Source organism: Hetaerina americana, unplaced genomic scaffold, assembly GCF_022747635.1.
Source record: "Hetaerina americana unplaced genomic scaffold, ioHetAmer1.1.p SCAF_5, whole genome shotgun sequence".
Lineage (NCBI taxonomy): Eukaryota > Metazoa > Arthropoda > Insecta > Odonata > Calopterygidae > Hetaerina > Hetaerina americana.
In genome coordinates this window covers 32,958,136-32,972,818 of record NW_027287095.1, presented here as the reverse complement: position 1 = coordinate 32,972,818, position 14,683 = coordinate 32,958,136, and the positions used below count along the sequence as shown (strand labels likewise).

General features: G+C 40.8%; 1 protein-coding gene across 2 annotated transcripts in view; it reads right to left on the bottom strand.

Annotated features, from left to right (window-relative positions):
* Nucleotides 1–14,683, bottom strand: part of JhI-21 (Juvenile hormone Inducible-21) — a 115,471-nt gene that overhangs the window by 60,108 nt on the left and 40,680 nt on the right. For both annotated transcript variants that reach the window (XM_071592019.1, XM_071592020.1), the window contains exon 3: nucleotides 6,992–7,209. In XM_071592019.1, coding sequence (XP_071448120.1) covers nucleotides 6,992–7,209 — 218 coding nt within the window. The remainder of the gene's footprint in view (nucleotides 1–6,991; nucleotides 7,210–14,683) is intronic.

Genomic DNA, 14,683 nt, shown 5'->3' with positions numbered 1-14,683 from the left:
CCCGGGTTCAAATCCCGGCGGTGTTGAATATTTTTCAGAGGTATCTCGATCCCTGCTTGAGGTGCTTTGTGGAGGGCACTTTGAGTGAGTACGCCGTCCGTCGGATGGGACGTTAAGCCGCGGACCCCTTGGCGCCTTTCGTAAAGAGTAGGCTAATGCCGACGCCGGGTTTCTCTCCACCCTTCATCCTTTCCTATCCATCCCCTATGGCGCAAATGACCTCAGCTGTCGGTCGCCTCCCCTCAAAACTACTACTACTACGTGTGTCCGCCTCGTCAAATGATTTTAAGTTACGGCGTTATATTGCTAGAAGGCAAGAGAACTGAAGTGGATGACTGTACTCAAGGACCCTTCTCGAAATCTAAGGCTGCTCGATGCCGATAATGTAATCTTATGACAAACATAATCGCGAAGAAATATCCACTTCCGAGTCAGGATACGATCCCAGGACCTTGGGGTGAGACAGCGAGCGGGTTGCCCACCGGCCCAGCCAGGCGGTTGTGATAACCTGTTTAAGCAGTTTTACCAACTGGAACCGAACATGAAATATAATATGCAGGGGTTCTTAAACCGCATGGATATTACCCTCCTTCCCTGGAATTACGACTTCATTATACGTGTATATACCAGTTAGGAAACGTATTTTTTTTCTCGTATAATCAGCAAGTTTGCCAAAATAACCCTAAGGTAATGGGGTACGTATGGGTGATGAGTGAGCCACAGGTGTTCTTTCAGAAATAAAATCGCGCTTTAAACCTACAATATCTTCATCACTTGTGATTCTCATATAATTTACCCCTTACATCGACCGATTGAAGCTCGATCGATGCGCGACAAGTTCGTTTTTAATCTCTTGAAGAGTCTCAATGATAAATATTGGGTTGGAACTTGCTTAATCGCCTGGAACGTTCTATAAATACTTCTCTTTCAATGACATTATTACTTACTTATCAAAACCGATTGAGAGCGGAGAAAAAGCCGGAAATCGAGAGAAATATGTTTCCGCAAATGCTCCAGTAAATATTTTCCTTAGATCATTACCTTTTCAGAGCTAAGTTCGGTTTAATTTTACTCTTCATTCGACTCTCATAAGTGAAAATTTTGTTCCAGAGTTTTTCTCGCTTGTACTTTACGTTTTATGTTTCCTATCTCTTTCATATGTCTCATTAGAATCCTTTTTCAGTACTACAGTAAATGTTATGGCTCCTACTTAAGAGAATTTTCCATTTTTTTCCCTAACGTCCAATGGACCTCCATCGTTAACTATTTCCTTCTGTTTTAGGGGTGGTGACGTAACAACCTCCGCCACACACCCTTGACGCGGATTGCGGGGTATCATGTAGATGAATATTTAATTTATGCAATATTCTTCCGTAAGACTACATTTCATGAAGTCCAACCTTCTTCTTCTAATTGCTGCCACCGTTCTTATCCTTTAACATGAGAGCACAATACTCCATATATTTTGTCTTGCATTATTAGTAGATGATATACTGGGATGATGAAGGTCCTGTGACCCTTGTCCGAATCTCCACTTCCCTCAAGAGCCGTTCTTAAAATCCCTTTCCCAAAGACTTAAAATTCCGATCCAGTTTTCATTTCGTCCTCTGGATCCTGTCCCGCAGGGTTCAAAGGTCTAATTCCTGACTTTCATTCTCTTCCCCTTGGTTCACAATAGTGCGCCAGAGGGTTCCAGACACAGTTTTACCAATCTCCGTCTCAACTCTACAGGGGGTGGCGGTATTAAACTACTGCTGTAGTTTAATACCGACACATTTCAGTTTTTCTTCTGATAAATGGTTTCTTTTGGCTATGGTTACTGGTTATTTAACGCCTATTTCACACTCCCTATTCTCGGTTAACGTACTCCCTAGTTATCTGTACCAGATAATTGGTTCTATTCTTCCTTCTTACAAGTATGATATCTTTCCATAAAAGGTTACCAACCGAAACAGCCTATTCGGTGTAACGCAGCCAACAGCCAACAAGACGTAGAGGCCTTAGCTAGGATACACATTGCTACTTACGATATAGGCAACAAGATCTACTATATATCCACACAATGTCCCGCAAGCCGTCGCGGGCCGGGGGGTGTTCGGACACCACCCGTGAAATAGAATAAAAAACCACATGGAAAACAAACGAAATAAGGCAAATTCACACCTACACAGACGTAGACAAGGACTGAATCGACAAAAAAAATTATAGCCAAATTTCATACATTCACTGAAGAGTCTTTGAAGTGGGACCCTAAGTGCCTCCACACACCGCTGCCGGCGGGTTTTCCTCGTACGCCTTGCGGAAGGCGGCGCCCGGAATGCTGCTAAGCTCCATTATCACGGCCTCTTGTAACGCTTCCACCAAGCCGTGGTGACGTTTTTTCAGCACGGATTTGAGGCGGGGGAAGAGGAAGGAGTCTAGTGGGTTCCCGCCATCGCCTAACCAATCCGGTTTTCATGGAATCCTAGCCTGTTCCTCCTTTTCCACGGCGGAGAAAATAGAAAGGGTTCGTTAGGCTGTCAGCCAGAGAGTGACTAATTCCTCGGATCTTGGGAACATCCTTGCCTAATGAGAACATGAGGGAACCCCTTTCCTTCGCGTCGGAACACCTCGTCCATCTCCCACGCCCACCGCCAATCCTTCCGTCGGAGGACATGGACAGCGCTGATTAGCCGGGCGAGCAAGATAAGATATCGGGAGCGAGTCTCGGAGTTCCTCCTCCTCCCCCCACCTGCCACCATCTCTTCATCCACTAAAGCTGGCTCGAGGTACTGCGGGTACTTAGAGAATTGCGATCAGAACGAGTGGAAGGTCAGGGAAACGAATACTTTTGGCGCGCAAGGGTGATTGAGGACCAGAATTGGATAAAAGCGCGTGTGAGAGACGGAACGAAGGCCGGGAGAACGCGCAGAATGCGAGGGAAAAAGCATCAATACAAGATTGTTAAGGGCGGTAATTTGATGCTGGGGTTTTTTTCAGAGTCTTGAGGAAATATGCCACCGGTGACTGATGCCATGAATATTCATATCGTAGTTTCTAGTCCTCAGGAAGTAAAATATAATGCGAGGGGCGAAATAATGGAACGGAACAACATTATTTTAATCCTTCGTGAAATCCTTTTGTCAACCAGCCATGTTGCATATTGTTGCACACCAACAACCTATCCCGCAAGCCGCCGCAATGGCGTGTGGCAGGGGATGTTAGGACACCACCCGTATTTTTGTTGCTGTATATTGCTGTTTCAATTCCCTTCGCTAATGGCACGTTCAAATATTACAAGAAATCTATTATTGTGACATTAATTACCACTGACACCGCACTGGTGAGTCCCAGCGCTCGCACGATATAATCTTTGTCAAATAGTAATGAATACATTATTATACCCGTTTGTTTGGTTTCCTACCGTACCTGAATTATGAAGATATCAAGAAAAGGAATATTGTAATTTTTAAGCCGAGTTGTTTTTGTTGTTGCTCTAAACCCTAGGCTAACTCGTTCGAGAAGAGCATTTCCGATGCTGTCTTGTGGCCTTCAAGTTAGGCACTACAAGTCGGGATTGTTCTTGTCCATTAGTAAACGCTCTCTCGCGATTCCACCCGTGCATTTCCTTGCCTCATACATCGTTTCTCGACGGCTAAACAGCGGACGTCAGCAGGTAATCCGAGGCATGAATCCGAGATGGCGAAGACTGGATGCAGACAGGCACACTTCCCGCTTCCGCTATATCTCCCGCGCTTCCTCCCCTCTTTCGAAGGGAGATTATCAGAAAGAAATCACCACTGTTTACAACGGAAGGCTGTGAAAGTATGGCCAAACTTAACTTGACATCATAGCTTCCGTGTTCTCACAGGGATCATCCAAAATACTCTTGACTAAAACGATGACTATTTTTTTGAAGGCTACGACGTGGCTGACATGAAAGAGATGTCGCAGAAAAGTGCAATGAAATCCAGAAATTTGAATTGAGAAACCAACAGTAATCATCATAATTCTTCACATGCCTAATTTAATGCTAAACAATCGCACTTATTTTTTCCCATTTTGAAAGATTCACAGAAGTATCTTGAAAAGAAGGTGAGTGACTTAAAGAATTTGACTGAATAAATGGTATATCCCTCCCCATGGGATACGACCTTGACACGGCGGAAAAGCTTGCGCCGTATGATGACCCCTAGATCTGAGTTGGCGGGAACATTTACTATTACTCCTGGTAGGATCCTCCGCGCCAGAAAGGTCTAAGGGTACATATACACAATGCCCCGTAAGCCACAGCAAGGGTGCGTGGCGGGGGGTTTTACATCACCAGCCATACAGGGAAGGAGCCAGACAAAGACAGTCCGCACAGCGTCCGCTTCTAAGTGGGGGGTTGCGAAGGCCTCTGACCCCAGTGGGGCGTTCATTTGAGTGATGTTGTCCACTTTAAAACACTACTGAGGAAGGTAACGGGATACTGCAACAATTATTTATCTCGTGCAACAATGATGGACACTATGATGACAACAAGTCCTGGCAACTACAGGACTTCGCCCAATATGCTGTGCGTCTTACCCGGCAGCGGAAGAGGCAGGGATTCCTCGGCTGTTATCTAATAAAATCCTTGTAATGCGAAACAGAAGAAAGTGGCACAGAAGAGGATCGAACCAGTTAGAGTAAGAGATTGAAATGCCGGGACGATGCTGTGGACAGGGAAATTATAAAATATCAGTTGGAGACGGGGAGAGGAAATAGAAACATTTTAGTGTTGTGAAAGGTGAGATGAAAGGATAGCGAGGACTACTAGAGAATTATATAATTATAGGGTAATGTGTAGCAGAGGGGAAGAGAACCAGCGAGGGGAGGCAATAATATTAAACCAAAAGACAGCAAGAAGCGTAGTTAACATAGAACAAGTGACTGATAGAATATTATAAGTAGAAGTAAAACCTAAACCAACAAATTTGGCCAATGATCATTTCTGCTTGCTACAAAGCAATCATAGGGAGAAAAGTCTATAGGATATACGGTCAACTAGAGCGGATAATCGTGGGTGTTTCTGGAGGGAAACATTTCATAGTTTTGGGCGTCGCGACGGTAGGCGAAAGAAGAGATTCCGGGAAGTAGGGGACTACGGTTTAGGAACATAGAATGACTGCGTGGAGAATTCAATAGACTTCTGCAGGAGACAGGGGTTGATCTTTATGAAAACTATGAGACACCACAACAGGCGTAGGAATACACGGAAAATTTCCGGGGAATCAGGTATATATATCAGTTTGATAATACCAAAGCTAAAAAATAATTATAAAGAGCGTGATTAATTCGCGGTTTCCCGAGAGTGGAAAGCGGAAAGGAATTGGATTCAGATTATAATCTAGTTCCAAAAATATTCAAGCATACCGCATAAAAGAGCCTAACTGAAGGTCCTAGTGTAACCTAAATTAAAATAGTTACGCACACCGTATTGCTGATAGATTTTTATGTTATCAGATTTGACAAGGAAACAATGTTGGTATCAATGCGCAACGGAAGTTACATTACAATACATTTTTTAATAATGCAAAGTGTCATCTAAAATGATTTTTTTTAAGGTAATCTACCGGTTAAGGTAGGTTTTTGGATGGACACGACTACAAACAAACATTTTATTACTCCTAACAAAACACAAAATCCATCATCCTACTCTATATCAGGTCCCTCTTCATCTCTGAGTACTTTCTTCCTACCTTCATCCCGTCCAACATCCCTATCCTCTCCCTTCCCTTTCCTCGTTTGCTCACAACATTCTCCCCTCTATTACAGTCTTCAACATCCCGCTGCCGGTCAATACCCCCTTCAGCCACTTTTCCTACCTCCATAGGATTTCTCCCAACAAACCCCTCTCTTCGCCCACCATACCAAGTACTTCCTCGTTTGTCTTCTTCTCTGTCCATTTCACCTTCTCCATTCTTCTCCAGACCCACATTTCAAAAGCCTCCAGTCTACGTCTATCCTCCTGCTTCAATGACCACGTTTCCGCACCGTACATAGCTACGCTCCATAAGTTTTTACGAGTCTTTTCTTAACATCCTTACTCAAAGTCCCCGTCATCCTCCGTGTGAAAGCCTCTTTGCCTAGCGCAATTCTTCTCCTTACGTCCCTCTACTTTGACCGTGTTGGTCCAAAACACTACCGAGATACGTAAACTGTTCTACCTGCTCTAGTTTTTGCCCTCCTATTTTAATGTTAAGCTTGGCCTTTTTCTTTCTAGAAAATCGCATAACCTTTGTTTTATTAATATTGATTCTCATCCCATACCTGTCGCACTGAATTTCCAATTCACTAAGCAATGCTTGCAGCTCCTTGGCTTAAAGCTTGGATCTAAAATGATATAAAATACTATTATCGTACATGTAAAACTTTGAAGGGTACTTATCTGAGTATTCGAAAAGAATATTGAACCATAGCATTTAGATGAATTTAATAATGAGCGAAATTTCAAACTTAAATTTGCGTCTTCAGCTAACTAGTGTCTTCTTCGAACCACTTCCATTCATATTTATATGTTCCGGACCATGTCTCAATTGACGGTATCCGTTTGTTCCTCGTCCATTTAAAACTTAGCATTTTGGTCCTTATATTTTCACACACATTACTAAAATGAGTAATTATAGGAAAACTAGTAAATAAAATTTTAGCAAAGCATTTTTGGATTTGTTTGTAGTTTACGATTTTAAAATATTGACATGGCTCCGCCTTTTTGAAAATAGCGAAGTATTCTATCCCTTGGCAATGATAAAATGGAAATATCATCAAACACTTTTTAGTTGCGTGACCCGATTCCACATTCAAAAACACGATTTTTCATGCAGAGTAATACAGGCTCATCAAGAATCTCACGGAGAAAATTTAGACAGCAAACCTCCTAGTGCAAGCACAAACAAGTAAAGCTAGGGCAGTGCTTCGCAGCTAAGAGACCGTCTCTGTTAACTCTCCCACTTAATTGCCCATGGATAAGATGTATTTAGGGACTTACGAAGGCACACGGCGGCGAGGAGTCTAATAGAATCCTCCGGGGGTTCGCATCCCCCCTCGGCGAAGAACGGCTTGGCGGCGTAGTTGGCGAACGTGATGGCCACCACAGCCTGCGTGGTCGGCCTAATGATGAGCAGCGCCACCCACAACCTGAGGAACGCCGGAAGTGGTCCGAAGGCAGCGCGAATGTAGGCGTAATCCCCGCCGGCCCCTGCGCCCCTGTCGAGAAAAGGAGAAGAGAGGGATGAACGTTAAACCACGAATACACCCGAAAAACAGCAGCTGGGTGCGTGCGGGCATCGCCATGCAAATGGATGAGCGTAGTCTGACGCGTGAAATATGGAGAAGGCGGAGAACGTTGTCTAGGGCAAGCAATTAAAAGTTGACGGAGGGTTGAAGGAAGTGGTATAGAAAGGAAAGGATAGACTCTGATGAAGGAGGGATAGAGACCGTATGCAAATTAGTAGACACCCATTTCACAGAGATTGGCAAGTTTCCCAAGTTTGAATAATCCCTTTGCATTTACGCAGGATCAAAATAAACTTCAATTGAAAATGCAAAATGTAAAAGCCAAAAATGTGATTCAAAATCAAATAAATAATCAGAAAAAATTGAATTCTAATGCATTAAACAATTCATGTCCCGCATGGGAGGAGCTCAGGGAAGAAAGATAAGTTGGCGAGGAACTCGTCGTAGTGGTAATATGTACTTATTAAGAGAGTCGACCGGCAGCTGAGGTTATTTGCGCAATTAGGGAGAGGTATAGTGATTCGGTAAAGGTATGATTTTCAGGGAATAGGAGAAAGGTGGAGTGAAACCCGGCGTCGGCTTCAGCCCTTCTCTAAAAGAAATCCGCAAATGGATTCAAGCTCTAACACTCCAGGTGGTAAGTGTACTGAGTTCCCGACCCGTCCTGGGTGAGAAGCTAACACACTAGCCACCAGACCAAATCAAAACTATTGGGAGCTCATCATATCACACAGGTTCGTGGATGATGGAGTTTTAGTTAGCCCATCACCTAAGAGATTCGAGTTATTTATTGAGTACATTCCAGAATCAGTACGAAAGTTTTTAGATGAGAATCAATGAGAAAAAAAATGAATGTAATGAGGTTCTCGAAAAATAGGAATGCAAAGACAAATATTAAAATTGGTGGGCATAGAATAGAATAGGTTGACCTAGGTTGAATATTAGTTGACCCATTTCGGAGAAGTTTAAAGCGAAGGGGGAGAAAGAAGTAAGGACATCTAACAAAGAATTATGTTTCTAGAAGCTTTCAGATGGACGAAGGAATTGATAACATGGATCATTACTGAGGATTTCAAGAAATATCTACAAGTAAATACAAGTAAAATCTTTTTTATAGAGCGTAGTACTTCAGGAACCGGAAACGTGGGCATTGAAGTATCATGATAGGCTTCGATTGGATGTTTTTGTGATGTGGGTGTGGAGAATAATGGAAAAGGTAAAATGAACGGCAATGTAAGCCAACGAAGAATTACTAGGTATCGTGTAGGAGGAGAGATGATTATTGGGAGAAACCCAAGGAAGTAAGGAATGATAGATGAAGTGCACTATGATTACGAAGGAATGCCGAAGTCTGTAAAAGTTAAAAGCAAGTCGTTTACCATTAAGTTGTGGCATAGTTGTACGGAAAAACAGCTAATTTTTAAAGATGAAAATATTTTTAAGTTCAAAATTAATATCTACAAAAAATTCAGAAAATATTGTCTTTGTTTTGGTTATGTATATTGTTTAAAATGTGTTAAAATGTGTGTTCGTATGTAACTTTCGTCGTAAGAGTTATCTTTGACCTAACTTGACCGTTGCCACCAGGAAATTTGCCTAATTGCAACGTAATTGTGTAAATAAATATATAAATAAATAAAATTATTGTCACCACTAATTTCTCCATTGGAACCTTGTGAAAATTAAGCCATTTTTAATGACTAATTATGAAAATCATAAGGTGGTCTATATCTTTTTCTTGCAGGTGCGTATCGCTGCATCAAGTACTGATACCGTATGGATTCCAAACCTTTCTTGGATAAGTTATTCAACTCATATCAGACCCACAGTAGTTCGTCCAATAGTCGTCGTCCATATATACGAAGGGTTTCCCAAAAATGACCGGAATTATATTATTAAAAGCTATGCATTTAATTTTTTACATAACAACTTTATCACCTTCAACGTGCTCTTCATCGCATATAATATATTTGTCCAATCTGCGATTCCATTCCTGGGAACATTTTTCAAAATCATCTTTTTTGATGCCCGAAAGCTCCTGCTTTAATTATTTCTTTTACCGCATCCACGTCATCAAACCGTTGTCCTATCATGTCCCTCTTCATTTGAGGAAACAAGAAGAAATCGCACTGAGCGAGGTCAGGTGAATAAGGGGCGTAAGGCAAGGAAGTCATGCTCTTTTTGGCGGTGAAATGGCTGCATGTGCATTGCCATGGTGGAAAAACCAGTCCTTCGTCTCCCACAGGTCGGGCCTTTTTTGGCGCACACTGTTACGCAATCTTTATGAAACCTCCAAATAGAAAACTTGATTAACAGTCTGACCTAGTAGGACGAATTTAGAATGCACTATATCGAAAAAATGAGCATCGTATTGAGGTTTGATTACACTTGACGAGCTTTTTTTGGGCGAGGTGACAATAAAGGTTTCCACTAGCTATACTGTTGCTTGGTTTCGGGGTCCTAATCATATAACCATGACTCGTCACTGGTCAGATGGTCTTTCAATACATGGCAAGTTTTAATTCGATTCTCTTTTAGCTGTTCACTAAAAAATTCACTAATATAATTACAATCAAAGTATATTGTATATATATATAATATATATATAATATATAATATATATATATATATAATATATATATATATATTATATATATATAATATATATATATATATAATATATATATATATTATATATATATATAATATATATATAATATATATACATATATATACCTGTGTATATATATATATATATATATATATATATATACATACTTTGATTGGTAGGAAGTACTCAGAGATGAAGAGGGACCTAATGTGGAGTAGGTTGTTGGATTGTGTTTTGTTAGGAGTCACAAAATATTTATTTGGTAGTTGTGTCTATCCAAAAAAAAACTACCTTAACCGGTAGATTCTAGTTTTCTAAAAAATATGTCACTCACCATGTTTTTCTCTTCCAATGCCCATAATGACACAAATTTTTATTTAGGCTGACCAGCGGATGCGCTGAAGTGCAATCCCAGAGGAAGCCCAGTTCGCGTATCGTGAGTCCGTTTGCACGAAAGAGAGAACCCCGAGGCGATCGCCCTCTCTGGCTCAGCAACCGGCCACGTGCATCACCATCAAACTGAAATATTTTCGAGCCCTCTGAAACGTGGGGGAAGAGTCCGCAAAGAAACCGCAAAATATGATACATTTTCTCCTCAAGGTTGCCTCATTGCCAAAAAAAAGTTTCGATCACCACATGCCGAAAAAAACGAAAAATTTGGAAAAATCCCCAGCGACCGGTAGTTATGTACATCAGGTTGCTTTTATTTTGCAAACAGCTATGAAGTAAGGAATTCCCCTGGTGTTTCATTTTAAGTTAAAAGCCTTTTGCAGGGGAAGGAAATGCACTAATCTTAGGAAGAGATAACTCGAAGACTAGGGAAGAGTACAAATTACCTGCGAAACCAATGATTGGCGTAATATGTTGAATATTAAATATATTAGAGTAACTTCGATTTGTTAAAAATTCATTCTTCACGAGAGACACCATGAAATAAGACGAACATTAGGCATCGTATTGTGGGTTGATGAGCATTGCGAGGAACCGAATAAATACGAATTGCAGAGAATGCAACACTTAGGTAATAGGAAAACCAAGACGATGCTTAATGGATGTCAGGGACCATTTACTATCTACTGTCTCATGAAAAAACCTTTTAAGATGATAATCCCATGACGATGAAAATAGTACAAATCTTCTCGGTTTATCGAGAAAGTTAAATTTCGCAGACATACTACATATTCCAATCGGCCCAACTCCCAGCTCGAAGGAGACCTGTTTTGGAATAATTATTCGGTGACGGATTCCAGGCGCCCAGTAATATATTACATAAGTGACTTATCTGAAGGAAGAGGGACAGCGAAAAAAAAGAGTTCGCAATTTTTTTCCCTTGCCAAATGCAGGTGGGTGCGGAGGATGGTCGGAGGGAATGTTACGTAATGAAGCTACTTGAGTTATATAAAGCGACGAGCCCAACCTCACTAAAACGTAGACATTTTAGTTCGAGGCGGACCGAACCTGCCCTCGTCCCAAATGTTGCGTAAGGTCAGCAAGGCGATTGACCAGAAGGGCACCGCGATGTGGAAATAGGGCGTTCTCAGCTGGGATGTATGACCATGAAATCTTTGAGATGAACGGAAATTTTATTATTAAGTTTTAAAATTATAATTCACCAAAATAGACCAAGAAAATGTACAATCGTGAATACCAAATCTCGTTTTGTAACGTACTTGCAATATCATCAACGAGAACCTTTCTTAGACCTACCTATGCCTTTTTCCACGAAGTTTTTCAATGCAAGAGGGAAAGCTTCTTATTATTTGTCATATTTTCACTCTACTCAGAAGAGTCTATGGGTGCTATATCTGTTTACGCACTATTCTCAACGGAATTGCAAATTGTTGCATATACTAATTCAAGCCATACTATTCATTTACGGGAAATATGCGGTCGCGCTAATAAAAAATTGGGATTTGTAAAAAGAGTGCTGGGTAAATGTGACGAAAAAGTGGAGGAACGATGTTTTCTTGCCCTAGTCAGGCCCCACCTAGAGTATGCTGCCAGTATATGGGATCCTCAAGACATAAATTTTAATTTCGCAATTGGATCGAGTTCAGCGGAGGGGGGCTAGATTTGTCAAAAATTGTTATGACCAACGCAGTAGCGTAACTACTTTGCTAGAAAATTTAGGCTGGGATTCCCTTACACAGCGGCGTTTACAATATAGATTAAACTTATTAAAAACATTTAAAGATGGGTCCTTTTCCGATGACATCAAGAACATAATACGAACCCCAATGTATTACGGGCGGAGGGATCACGAATGTAAGATTAGAGAGATTGACTGCAGGACAGACAGATTTAAATGGTCATTTTTTCCGAGAACAATAAGAGACCAGAATTCTTGTAATCGAAATCTCCAGGAGCCGGCTCGACATAATAAGTATTAACCTACAAGGTAGCGACTGCGCAGGGTTATACGATTATATATATATATATATATATATATATATATATATATATATATATATATATATATATATATATATTTTTTTTTTTGCAGGTTCCCCTTACCTTTCCCCATCCATTTGAAAAACCCTAACCCCCTCATCCCTTACCCTTTCCTCCTGGTGCTGCACCCCCTGCCACACACCTTTTTGGTGGCTTGCAGGGTATTGATGTAGATGTAGATGTAGAAGCCAAGAATCTCGCCAAACCATTCAATTAACAAGACGATTTTTTAAAAAAATTGAATTTAAATCTAAAGGAATTTATCTTTCATTGTCTTTTTGATCTTTAAATACTGTTCCATTTGGGTTTTCAAGCTAAAAAAAAAATTTTTTTTCGAAATATCTCAACTTCGGAGAATTTTGTTTTGGTGAAGGATTTCCTATATCAATCCTGCCATTATATCCTTAAACTATAAATGCAAAATTACAACGGGCAAAATATAATCTGTTACAAAAAGTCTTTATGGGAGTACTTAATGTATAAGATTACAGAAATTGGCAATTATTTCGCTTCATTATAAATACTAAAAAAATGATTTAATCCATTGCAAAATCTAACCTACAGCAAATAAATCACGAGTTTTCTTTAATATTTAAGAGATTCAGCTTTCCAGTGACCCCTTTCTGATCCCTGCACTACTAAGTCTAAGACAATCACTGGAGTGCGTAGACAAAGGATCCTGAATGAAGTTGTCTCAACTTTCGCTTAGTCTACAATAGCCATTATCTCAAGGGAATTTTTCTCAGTTATGAAAAAAAACTGCTCCGTAGTATAAAAGGTGAGTTCTATGCATAACACCAATTTAATCACAATGGGGGACAGTGAAGCAAGATTGTCTAAATTTACTGATTTAACATGGAGTGAAGCATTTGGCCTATTTCACTGCGAACTTTTTATGAAGGCAATGACATGTTATGCGGACAAGATAACGTAAAATTAGGATTTCTTGAAGGGTCCTGAGGAAATGTGACGAAGGTAAGAGGGCGATTTTATCTTTCGCTATTTAAGTCTCATTTAGAATATGTTACTAATAGTACCCTTAGGACAGCTAATAGCGGAACGAGGATCCTCACGAAGTCGATTTGAAATCCGAATTAGATCGCGTGCAGCGAAGAGGATTCAGGTATGTAAAACTTTGTTATAATAACCTCAGCAGAATATCAATATTGTTGGAGTAACTGGGTTGGGAATCACGTAAGGACCGAAGACTAAATTACAGATTGAAAATCCAGCATATATTGGGAGTTCTTTTTTTTGCGATGACGCTGGCAAGTGCATTACTGGCACCGTCGTACTACGGCAGGAGATATTGTAAAAATAAGATTGTGGAGATAAATGGTGGAACCGAAAAGATCTTGAAATGTCATTTCTCTCCCGAACAATACGCAATAAGGGTAGTACTGTATGAAAACATACGCATTTTATGCTAAGTAGTCTAGAGCGTGGCTATTTTTCTACTTAACTTATTTCTTTTCAACGCACACAAAAGGTTTTTCTGGCATGCGTTGGGTAGTATTTTCAACTTCGACGCCGCAATGCATGCAAGCCATGCGTAAAAAGTTTGGAGAAGTGGAAGGATTAAATGATATGGCAACTGCATATACAGCAGGAACTGATAATTAAATGGCAGCAGCATTTCGACCTCCTGGTAGCTAATGGGTGAAATTGACTGAAGTTCGCCCAGGAAGGATACGGGATGTGGTTAGGGGGGATATTCGAGGAAGAAAAAATATACTATATGTTAATAACGAATCGCCTAAAAAAAAGCATGGGCTTAAAAAAACGGCAGAGATATATAGACTCGCGGGTCCTTCGGTTCCATGCTCACGACGAAACAGCGACGCAAATTCTTGGGACGGATCCAATCAGAGCTCAGAATTCAAAGAAGGAGCATTTTTGAAGGACGGGCAGTCGAGAAGAAAGACCACATGCAAGGTTGAGGGGGGAGGGGAGTCTGCACCATCTCACCTTCTCTTCGAGGGGTTGGTGGAGAGAACGACGCGTGAAAGACGCAGTAAACTGCATGGAAACCATATGAAAACAACGCCACAGATTTAGAGGAGAAGAGAAAGGCGTGCGTGTGGAGTTAGCGTGAATCCGGGACGGGAGTGAATTCCGCTATCCGTGATATTACGAAGCACCACACAAGGTTTAGAGTAAGACTTCGCGGTACTCAATTTTTCGATAGATACCTCACCTACATACCTAAAATATATTAAATTTCTCTTCTGTATGAGACATTCCCTTCTATTTAAATATTTCAAATGAAACGCCACGAGATGGAATAGAATTCATCTAATTCCGGCGATCCGCATAGCAATGAAAATTACCTTTTCCTGTTCTGCTCCCACGTACATATATTGATTCGATGTCATTTTCCCT